Source organism: Notothenia rossii (assembly GCF_949606895.1).
Source record: "Notothenia rossii genome assembly, chromosome: 11".
Lineage (NCBI taxonomy): Eukaryota > Metazoa > Chordata > Actinopteri > Perciformes > Nototheniidae > Notothenia > Notothenia rossii.
The window spans coordinates 30,705,568-30,718,215 of NC_136910.1; the positions used below are offsets into that span (position 1 = coordinate 30,705,568).

At 38.4% G+C, this 12,648-nt stretch overlaps 1 protein-coding gene across 1 annotated transcript; it reads right to left on the bottom strand.

The window, feature by feature from the left end:
- On the bottom strand, positions 1 to 12,288 carry LOC307025290 (uncharacterized protein). The gene is made up of 13 exons (XM_079659927.1): positions 12,138 to 12,288; positions 11,732 to 11,795; positions 9,901 to 9,962; positions 9,532 to 9,595; positions 9,225 to 9,286; positions 8,678 to 8,880; positions 8,011 to 8,170; positions 7,135 to 7,228; positions 5,216 to 5,319; positions 1,223 to 1,285; positions 631 to 698; positions 456 to 499; positions 1 to 82 (listed from the first exon to the last, which is right to left on the bottom strand). Exons 2-13 carry the CDS (start codon positions 11,791 to 11,793, stop codon positions 34 to 36), a joined length of 1,035 nt encoding a protein of 344 aa, XP_079516053.1. The 5' UTR covers positions 11,794 to 11,795; positions 12,138 to 12,288; the 3' UTR covers positions 1 to 33.
- Between the last annotated feature and the right edge of the window lie 360 nt (positions 12,289 to 12,648).

The window sequence follows — 12,648 nt, forward strand, 5'->3', positions numbered from 1 at the left end:
TGGTGTTCAAATAACAGATTTTATTTTTATGCATTATCCCGGAGAATTCTTCGGCTGCCAGGAATGAGCCCACTCCTTGCCACTGAAAACAGAATGGAATAATGTTAGTTACAGTTACTGGTTTCGTCATTCCGAAAAGCGTGAAGCAAACATCTTATAACTCAATTTATATAAGTAAATGTTTCATTTACCATTTAGAAAAAGTGAACATAGAAATGAAAACAAATGTTCTAACAAACAATAAAAACAAACAAAAACACATACATTAACAACAATGAAGTTAAACAATCATTTGTTCCTACACTACTTCAGCTGCTTCAGAATAACAGCAGTGAAATATATAAGAGGACTGGTTGTCGATTTGGATGTTTTGCATTTGTTAAATATCATGTGTTTGTTCTCCAACATGGGACTACATCAGATGACATGAAGCCAAGTAACTGGAAGATATATACCATACTGGACAGGGCTCCCACTCCACCAACATTTCTGCTTTTCCCTATCAAGAGAAGAAAACAAATCTCTAATTTCGGAAAGACCAAACGCATATTAGCTATTTAGCAAACAATTGTGTTGGAAGTTTGTAAATCATAAAGCACACCCTATGCATTACTTTTATTCCCGTCTAACCTTTCTCATTCTTTCTTTTATTACACTCCTGATGGGGAAAGTTTCTAGGCGAGTGTGGTAGGAGCAATCTGTGAACATCAAAGCAGGTTCCACATACAGTATTAGTCATATTAGAAATAAAATAAATACAACTATGAACATTTAAGTAGCAACCAGACTTGCACGATTTGACCACACTGTTATCACTGGTCAAAAGTTACTGTATACATCATTGAAATCGAACCAAGCTGCTGTCAGTCCTAACATGGGATGCTTGTTTGAATGGCCATACCACTGCTGAGCCTGAGATGACCAAAGAAAATACTGCACTGCTGCTTCCTTTACTGCCTAGCATTCTCATCACCACCTTATCAACTATGACTGTATGTATTTTAGTCTAATTAGACAATTAAAGCCCTTTGGATTTTTGGATAATCTATCAGTTATAGTTATTAGTCACAATATAGCATTGTTAACTCACTGAAGAAGCATCAATCACTGCGTTTACATGCACTTTGCTAAAGTACATGTCGATATATTTATTAGAATACCAATCAATTCGACTCATGCAAATGTTTATAATCAGTCAAAATACTTAACACTGTTAATATACCTGACTTTTTCTTTTTGCGTCTAGGACCAAGTACTGTGTCCCTCACGGACCCTGTCCTGACAGCTGTGGGTTGAAGAAGGAATATTACTTTATACATACAGTACACCAAGTTAAGCTTAAACTCAAGTTTCAAAATACATCCCACAAATGCAGCATCACATGATGCAATAGGTGTTAGGTACAGATATTTTTTTGTTATTGCGATTTAATTGAGGTTGATCTATGAAGTCTAGGTGTTTTGTTGTCTTGCTTATATAATTGAATTCATACTTTATGTGTAAGGAATAGTTTGATAAATATTAACATGTTGTGCTGTAACGTTAAATGAATTTAACTTTGATTCCAAAACCTAAGTTTATTCCCCGTATGTTCATTATGGGACAGTGTCGTATCTAAATGCAGTTCTTGAGTATAAAGTTTAAATATGCTGCATGATGTTGTTGCATGAGTTGCTTCGAAGTTTACCCCTATGGTCAGGGATTGCTTTAGGTAGACCACAATATTAATGATATCAACCTCTCGTACAATATATGGACATGAGCCAAATCATTTTGATGTAATCGACCTACTGCCCAACGCTACAATGTAAGACCCTTTCTGTGTGTAAACCAAATCACATAGGAGTTTTATTTTGTGATTTATCAAATGTAAAGTAAGCCTGCTGTTGCTTTGCATTTTTGTGTGAAAAAGGTATAACCATATAGTAACCACATGTCTGTTCAGGAATGAAAGACTGTATTTTTCTAAACATTTAATATTTATTTATATCCGAGTACCTAAGGATATACACATACCCAAGTATCCCATTTTTCTTTCATATTTATGAAGTTGTACAGATGTAGCACTGAATTTCGGACTCCAGCTTACAGCTTCCTGCCTACGGCCTGCCAAAGACCAGTATAGAGGAATGTTAAGCCCTCCCACTATTTTCCAAGAGGGCGTTGCCAGATTTTCAATTTCAGGTTTTAACCAGGAGATGGCGCTTCATTCACAAATACAGAAAGACAAGTTTCATGGAATTTCAGTTGTGTCTTGAAGAGCATTTGAACACATCAATATTTTAAATCAACTAAAGTATATCTAATCTTGTAATTCAATAATATATAGTCTTGATATTTTAAATAATCATAATTATAATGTAAATGTTTACATTACATTTCTTTATTTGTTATGCTCATACTTTAACCTTTACAATCGTTTGCTTTAATATGCATTATATTTTTGTGTTTGCTTCCTCCTGCTCCCTTTCGGACACATACTGTATGATTTATTATTATTATTAATATGAAGATATTATTAAGATAAGATAAGATGTTACTTTATTGATTGAACATTTTAGTTTAGAATGTGCTGTCCCACGGTAATTCAGAAGGCTCACAGGTCCCATTCCGACCATTATTTAAAACAATAGGTGCTTTCACACCTTCTACAGTTTGATTTGTATAGAGGGAGCTCTGTCAGTTTTCGAATTACCCATTTGCTTTCGGGGAGCCCTATTTTTCAGAGCACATCCTGCTACTAAATATGTCACACGCACGCTCTGTTGACTGGCGCAGCAGCGCGGATGCGATCAATTGCTATAAAAACACTCTTCTACTAATACAGACGGTGTCACTATGCCGGCGGATGTGGCCGTTGTTGAAGCCTCTTCAGGCTCCGCATCGGCAGGCCTCTCCCTCGGTGTGGAGCTGTCAAACTCGACCCTAACGCCGCTTACAGCCGGCCAACTAAAAGTTGTTTTCCGTTCACGTTGTCATTTTTAGACTCCTTCGCTTCTTTGCTTGTGAATCCAAAAGCTGTGACGCTTGGCTGTTTTCGTTTTGCCATATTTTTTTATTACACAGCCAGAGTTAAAGAAATATCAATATGAACATTTCAAATACCGCGCCGGCATCACCGCCATAATCATAGCAACGTAAGTAAGAATGCAGCGCCGCCACATACAGATGGCAACACCCAGACATATTCACAAATATAAAACAAATATTCAGAAACTGTAATGAACAATAACTATTATTTATTTCAAGAACTGTTATTTACAGAAACTCAACATTTCTAATCTATGTGACAAAAATATGCACGATTGTTTTGGGCTCCCCCTATTTAGCTCAAAGTCAGCCTTCAGGGGAGCTCCCTCCCTCTTCGGGGGAGCCAAGCTCCTCCTAGCTCCCCCCCATTTCGAACAGTGTCTGTGGCTGAATGGCCAGCGATTAGGTGCGGCGCATTTGTCATAGGTGATCAGAGCTAACTGCCTGCCGTCAGATTTCATTTAAAAAACAGATCTGATTTTAAGACTATTTCTGCGCTCATAAAGAATGATAAGAATAAGAATAATGCGTATTGAACTGGTTTCATTAATTAGTGAGTTTATTTAATACTAGAACCGCCAATCGGGTCAATTTGTGTGATGTGTGTTGTGTTGTGTGTGTGCAATGTAACTTTTTTTCAATAAAATATTCAAGTCTCCCAGTCCCTGACTTTTCCTGAAAGTGTGTTATGTAGCACCCTATGTTGTTAAAAATTGCATTCTAATAGCGGGATTTGACAGGTTTAGGTAGGCCTATACAAAAACCTCTGGCGGTTCTAGTGTTAAGGTAATTAGGTACAGTAGAAGCCCTTTTTTATCAGTAACGAATTTAGCAGTTGAACATAAAAGTCAACTAACTGAGGGTCACTTGCAATGACAGTGTTGTGTCTAACTGTAAGCTTGTCACTCAGAGTAACCTACCGTTAATGTAGCTGCTGGAGAAGAAAGATCAAGGGGGGAGTGGGAGAGAGAGCTGTGGTTGATGGGCCATTAGTTGTGTAAATACACAGCTGAGAGCTGCCGTTTCATTCAGACTGTTTAAAAAACTGTAACAACGGACTATTTTTCTTAGCGGATGCATGCCAATTTAAATCAATACATACAACTATTTTTTAAATCAATACATCCAACTATTTTTTAAATCAATAAAAACATTTTCTAAATCCATAAAAGCATTTCAATTAATATTGGGAGTCATGTCGTTACTTTGTTGAGAATGTGGCCATGTAATAAGCGGGATAATTTGCAGCGACTTGTTCTTTATGGGGAAAATAACACCCTTCATCCAGATGAGGATCCCTCCGCTACACTTTGGGATCCTGATCGACCGACGAAACTCCATTAAAATATACATATTTTTGGTGAATTACTGAGTTTAGGCACGTTAATAACGTTTTAATGAAGTTGAATACAGTATATTCATATGTGTCAGTGATTTCATGTCAATTCGGCGAACATAAACATAAATGATCGTGGTGAAGATGATGATTAAATTAGGATTAAAAATCGAGATCCGGGCTGCATTTCCTCCCGTTCGTTTTTTTCGAATAACAAAATTATTTTGTAAATAACAACATGGTGATGTTTTGTAAATGATTACATGTCTCTTATTTAGCACAGTAGTATGATATCCGTGACATATGGATCTTAACAAAGTTCCGCTGTACATCCAGCATACTGTATCTCACTTTATTTCACATGAGCTCCAGTGTGGAACCCCACTGCACCCCCTGGTGGATCAATGATCCATTGCAGCTGGCTTCATTATAATTACATGTATCTATCACGGGGGCGGTCTCAAGTCAAGCTGGAGGTTTTCCCTTGAGCGAGGGCAGATCACGTACCAATCACGGCCCTCGCGTTTCAAACTGTCTGAAATGAATCGCTTCATCTGTAGGTGAAATTGTTATTTAGATTAAGCTATTGTTGTTATTATTATTTACCTATTGGAACAATCATTATTCCCAAAAATGCAAGAAGTGCAATTAGGTGTTTTGAGATATTGTAGAAGCATGACTTGTCAACAAGTTACCTACAACAGGAAAATATCGGAAAACACTTTTGACTTTTATAAATATAAAAGCTGCAAATCTCAGTGAGCAAATGTCACTGTGTGCTGTGTGCTCTGCATGTGTGACCATTAAAGAGGGTTTCATCCCTCCGATTCTATCTATCTATTTTATTACCGGGCCCCTCCGTGGTGGCAGCCTGTCTCACATCATCCCGCTGGGGCTGCTCCTCCTGCCCCACCTCTATGATGGTGAACTGCTTCACGGGGGGGGGGGGGGGTCTTCAGCACCTCCACCTGCACGGTGCTTGTCTCTGGCACCTGGCTCTCTGTGGTCCCTGCCTCCTACCAGTTGTTTTCTGGTTCAGATGGGTCACAGGGTGTGAGGTTCAGCGTGACTGTCTCTTCCTCAGGATCTTCCGCAACCCCCTGGTCAGTGGAGTCCTGTGTCCAACCTGTGCAAGTTAAACAAATGTTGGTCTTGACTTGCTTAAGACAAAGAGGTTAACTCATATATCTAGAAATAAGAAATACAGCGTGCTTAAGGTATGTTTCCAGACAGGGTCAAAAATATACTCGTCATGTCATAGGACTGTGCAGTCAAAGTTAATAGCAGAGAAATAGTGGTATTTATCCAGTCAACCATTTATGGTTTTGTTTTTGCGATGTTGTTCTCCCGATTTGTGTCTACATTCCATGTGATGTGACATGTCAATTTGTCGGTAGACAACATATAGACGTGTCCATGTATGTTCCCTTACATTATTTACATCCACACATTTTGTTCAGAATTTATGAGACTGACGCAAACGTGTATTGCATAAGTGCAATCAAATAAGTAGCAACCCAGCTAACAATTGCACGTGGCTGCCACGTTACAGCCACGTGATGCTGTTGTTGTGACAACGTGGCAATTTACGTGGAGGCCACGTGATTTTGTATGGTTGAAATAACGTGGTCACCGCATTGAAATGTAATGTTGAAATGTAACGTTCACACCACATTTAGACCACTTTCTATTTGCAATTATATTTTCTTTCGATTAGCTTTAATTATGTCAAAGTAATCAACACAACTCAAATTTTAATAATACACTTCTTAGACAATTTTATTTGCATTTCAATGGTTCAAATGCATAATACATCATGACATGATTCAAATTGACAGATAGATATATATCAATAAGAAATTCCATATACCCATAATTAATTTTAGGACATGTAGACAGTAGAATGATATTTTTTATCATATTTCTACAATTATGGAAATTTAAATATTCTCTGCAAACTTAAGGTGTATAAGTAACCAGTTGAATTTGTATGTTCCTGAACAAAAGAACATAATGAAGCCATGGTCAAATGTAGTAACACAAAGAGGGATATAAATGATATCAATTGCAATCTCTTTATATGAAGGCATAACAGGTTTACCTAAACTACTTTCTAAGTACCTCAAGGAAATAACCTAACAATAGATAAAACATTTTCCAAGGTAATACAATAATAGCTGGCCAGCTGAACATTTGTGGCTTTCGAACCGAGACCTTGTAGACTAAATGAACATTTACGTTGGTGGCGCTATATGTATTTATTCAGTTATTATATATATGAATGGCAGTAACATGTATCTACTACGTAGGTGAATTTAAATGAAATAAAATATTTATTTATTCAGTTATTATATTTTTTGTACAAGCTGGCCGAAACGTCCGCCCCGACAAATATACCTGGCCAAAACGTCCGTTGGCCGAAACGTCCGTGCACCAATGACCAGGCATAATATGTGAAATGTTAATCTGAATCTGTATCTGTATTGACTGCAGATGCGACGCTCTTCCTTCTCTTTGCAGCAGGTTCCTAAAAAGCAAGAACGCACATTAGGGAATACATGGTATATTAGAAAATAAAATCCTTAATTGTTCCTAATTGATGAGTAGTGATAATGATAACTAACTATGTGAGAATGCAAAGATTTAAGTACTGATGACACATACTATATGTCAAAGTGGTAAATGTATGTGATATGTAAATGCTTTATTGACAGACATTTGGAGAGATGGACCAAATATTTAAGTAAGTCACTAGAATCCACTATCACCCTCCTTTTTTCTTCGGTGCATATTTGAGATTTTCGGACAGTTGCTCCTCCACCTCGGAAGCCTTGGCTTTAGGATGGTTTTTCAAGCATGCTCCTGTAGGAAAAGTAGCACCAAACTGCTAACCCCAAGCAATGCACGGAAGAAAGGAAGAGTAACAAGTATATGTACTGGTGAAAGAATTAACACTAAAACAACTATTCCTCACAAATCTAAACTAAATAATCCTAAGGCAGTTTTATATTTTAATATTTGTAATTAGAATGGTATTCACAGACGAACACAGGATACATCCCCCAAATCTTTACTGGCACCAAATATTCAAGATGGCCAGACAAATGGGTTTCTTGCTGAACCATTTCCCTCATTATCATGATCACCCACTGGGGACCAGTATCTCGCACTTGGGACCAATATCCCCATTAGCGCCGATGTAGGATCAATATCCCCCATTATCACCCACCTGGGACCATTATCGCTAACCGAGATGATTACCCCCCATGAACAGCTGAAAAATGTACGCGGTAGTATGGCCAAACCCCGGAGAAAATTAAGAAAATCCAAGATGGCCACAACAATAAAGATATAAAAATAGAATCATCACCAAAATCATGAGTGTTCTTGGCCCATGGATGACCAATACTCATACAAATAAGTAAATTAGAATGTCACAAAGTTTTTGAAAGATCCACTAACGAAGATGCAGACCCAGACACGTACCCACTCATGCACATGAAACATAACATCCCCAAAATGGTCGTTTCGGTTATAATAAATGATAATCAACATGTTATATTGAGTATCTCTGGAGTGCATCAGGCGAGCTTCATAAAATACTGAAGAAGCAATTGCATGCCATTTATGACTTAAACACTTACTGATGAGGACCTTGGTGACCGACAGGTCAATCAACGCGTTCTTGCCCTTCTTTCCCTTGAGGCTATACGTTGACCATAAGGCATTGGTTCCCAACTTGGAGAGCATCCTCCGGATGGTGTCTCCGATGTTGTGGCCACCCAAGGAAGTCATATAGCATGTCTGCAATGTAGATAATTAGTTTTCTTAGTAAAAAACCGTTGAGTACATCCAAGTGAAAAAGCTAAATTGTCAGATATATATAACAAAGGCAGCATTGAATATAACTACTACAGTTTTGAAATAATTCAGTGGTCCCAATTATGTCTATCTATCTATCTATCTATCTATTTATCTATCTATCTATCTATCTATCTATCTATCTATCTATCTATCTATCTATCTATCTATCTATCTATCTATCTATCTATCTATCTATGCCTGCCTGCCTGCCTGCTGCCTGCTTAGGTGCCTGTCTGCCTGACTGTCCGTCTGCCTGCCTGTTTAGCTGTCTGTGTGCCTGCCTGTCTGTCTGCCTATCTGTCTGTATACCTGTCTGTATGTGTGCCTGCCTGCCTGCCTGTCTGTCTTGGTGTCTGCCAATCTGTCTCTTTGGAAGATGGAGTTACTTCTTCATAAAATGTAAGCGATTCTTAACAAAATAAGTTTTTCTTTCACAATGGAACATACCAATTGTCTCTTGAAGGCCTTATCTGTGAGCCTCTCACAAAGCCTATCCAGCTCCTCAGTACTGCTGACAGGGTCTGGTAGTACATCGTCCAACTCCTCTCCTGCTGCTCTGCTGGCACTTGTCAAGAAGCGCAGCATTCTAAGGATTTCCCCCTGTGACTCTTCAAGGTTTTGCATACGCATCAGCATCCTGCTCTGGAATCCTGTAGCAAGATAACACAATTCCACATTTTTAAATACTATGCTTAGAATTTGCATCTATTCACCCACATACATGTATAATGCATTAAGGCAATTGCGACAAATGATTCATTACATTTCATGTTGCGTTGAAGTTAAACACATATTTCAAGCAACGGCAAGTGCTAGATCCCAAGCTAAACGTAAATGGAATGAGAAAAAAATGCGAAAAGGATGCCATAATCATCAATCAATTTGTCTCAAAAGAACACAATGTTTAGAATGAAGAAATCAAAATTGAATATTTTCTGGATCACAATTTTGAAAAATATTCTTGAAGTAAAACTGTTACATTAGGCTTTGTTACCTGTTGGCTCACTTTCAGGATTTATTGCAGCAGATGTAGAAGCTCTGGGTGTTGTGGGGGTGCTGAAAACATAACATGAAATTATTACTTCACTGCCATAGTTACATGGCATGAGTAGTAACAGAGATTCGCTACAGCTTAATATCAGATTGGTTTAATGTACTACATGTACTAGTCTAAATGCTTTAGCACAGGGTGACTGTACCAATGAATGGCCTAGACCAATCATGGTGAGCAATGAGATATACATGTACGTACTACTCTCAGTAAATACTTGGGTAAAACTACAAAGCCTCAGATTCCTTACCTGGTATGGAAGGGTTGCTTTCCTCCACGATGATCCTCAGACAGTCGTGCACTTGAAGTCATCACTGTATACAGAGATAGTAATGTAATTAATTTATAAATGTCTGTATCAGAATATTTAAATTAATATAAAGTGAAAGGCTAAATGGAGCAAAGTGAAAACAGTGGTGCCCCTTTTGAGTGACCTCATTTTAAGACCACCTCTCTTGGGAGACCACTACAGCATGCACCAATGGCTACACATCCCGTGCTATCAATTTGTCTCAAAAGAACACAATGTTTAGAATGAGGAAATCACAATTGAATATGTTCTGGATCACACATTTCAAAAATATTCTTGAAGTAAAACTTTTACATTAGGCTTTGTTACCTGTTGGCACACTTTCAGGATTTATTGCAGCAGATGTAGAAGCTCTGGGTGTTGTGGGGGTGCTGAAAACATAACATGAAATTATTACTTCACTGCAGTACATGCCAACAGTAAGCCATAGTTACATGGCATGAGTAGTAACAGAGATTCGCTACAGCTTAATATCAGATTGGTCTAATGTACTACATGTACTAGTCTAAATGCTTTAGCACAGGGTGACTGTACCAATGAATGGCCTAGACCAGGGGTGCCCACACTTTTTTGGCTGGTGAGCTACTTTTGAAATGACCAGCTAACCGAGGTCTACCAACCAAAAATAAAATCCCAAATTGCAAGGGTTGCTGAATAACACGTTTTATTTTTACATGGGATAACAATACAATAGGGCTGCAACAAACGACTAATTTGATTATCGATTAATCTATAGATTAATGAAACGATTAATCGACTATTCGGACTACTACTGTGTGCCTTGCGCAATTTCTCAAACGCTCTTATTTAGCCATCAACTTTTAGATTTAGTTTGAGGTTGTTTTAGGCATGTGGAAACTAACAATGAAGACAATAAAGATGAATACTTGATTCAAAAATACATATATTATTAAATTAACTTAACAAATTGTGGACAAAATTAACATTGCTTTTTATTTGAATTAAATAAATAATATTTCACATCAAAAGAAACAACAATGTTTTAACAAATATTATTAAATAATGTGATGACAGAACTGGAAACAGAATAGCTTAAACTTTAACAAAATAAATAACTCAGTTACCTCTAATCATTAACCCATGTTTGTATAATGTAGTTAACTCCGTGTGTTGCTGCTAGCATACATAACACCTGACGTGGAAACGTTACTCGTGGATGGGGCTACAGAGCTACTGGAAAGACAGTCGAACCCGGTGCATTCCTCCGTCTGAATGTGGTGCACTTTTGCTAAATGTTTAGACAAATTGCTCGTGTTACCGCCCTTACATGCTAAACACTTTTGGTGACGAGCATTGTCCACCTCAAGACGGGTAACATGTAACCACACCTTGGAGCGCTTCTCTCCACCATCTCCTCCGTGTGTTGCTGCATGTAGCAGATGCGTGTGTGTAAACTGCCCCGCCCCCTTGCAAACAGACGGGGGAGAGAGAGATCTCTTCTGGATTGGAAAGATAGAAAATACACCGACCATAGACGCATTTGTTTGTCTTTTTGCATGTTAGAAACGAGTTGGCGACACTAAGACTAAGAGATAATGTTTGTGTAGCAATAATACATGACCTTTTTCTTTCTCAACTCGCTACTCGGAGGGAAGTCGCTGTCATATGCCTTGTGAACACTCCGATAATGCCTCTCCACGTTACCTTTCTTTGGCAGAGCGACGCTTGCTTTACAAATAAGGCAAATAACCTTTGAATGTGACATCACAAAAAAAGATTCTCCCTCCCATTCTGTGTGGAAGTGGTATGTCTTTAGCTTTTTGCTCGTTCCCGCACTCATTTTGTTGTTTGTCTCTCCCGGCACTTGACTGATTTTGTATCGCTTTGCATTCTGGGTTAACAGACTGGAAAAAAATAGGTCGCTTTTTCTGTCAATCAAGTCAACTCCTGAATTAAGTGGCAGGGAGGCCAAGGGAGGAGGGATCAAAACCTGTTTTGTCTATTTTAATGGAGCTGGATTTTTTTAAATTTATGAATGACTCGCGATCTACCAGCATTGCCCCCGCGGTCGACCGGTCGACCTCTGGCCTAGACCAATCATGGTGAGCAATGAGATATACATGTACGTACTACTCTCAGTAAATACTTGGGTAAAACTACCATGCCTCAGATTCCTTACCTGGTATGGAACAGTTGCTTTCCTCCACGATGATCCTCAGACAGTCGTGCACTTGAAGTCATCACTGTATACAGAGATAGTAATGCAATTAATTTCTAAATGTCTATATCAGAATACTTAAATTAATATAAAGCGAAAGGCTAAATGGAGCAAAGTGAATATAGTGGTGCCCCTTTTGAATGACCTCATATTTAAGACCACGTCTCTTGGGAGCCCGCAACATCATGCACCAATGGCTACAAATCCCATGCTATTGAACCTCTTATGAGAGACCACCCTTTATGACAAATCGGTTTGGCTTGGCAGATGGGGTGGTCTCTCAAGAGGACCAATGTATATCATTACTCGAAACAGGTTTTTTTTTTAAATATGAAGACAAATGCACAATGTCAATAGTCCTAAATACCTGATCTTGTGTCACTGTTAGGACACACAGGAGACTGGATTCTATGCCCAGAAATAGACCTGGAAGGGGTACTGGTACTTGGTGATATCGCTCTCGGTGCAGAACAGCCTTAAACAGAATTTAATGAGTGCGGTTATCGATAAAACATTATTAAAGCATTTTTCATTAGGACATGAAAGCAATACTTTATTTTCACTGCAAGAAGATACTCCCACAATATCAATTTACCGGTACTGATCTACCTGGTACTGCATAAATGTCTCCACGGATTTAATGTAAGCTTTGTTCACACAGCCCAGCGGCCCTGCTGAAAAAAACAACATGGAGGCCGAGTCCGAGATTAGGCCACACATGAGGCCACAAGGCACCTGCTTAATTTCGGCAGAAAAAGTGTAAAATATGCTGAGAGCTGTGCATAGAACACTCCCCCATATGTTCATGACCCGAATTACAAAACTTTAAAAAAGGATGGCTTCCTTACCTGCAAGTATATATTGAAAGTTCTTGACTT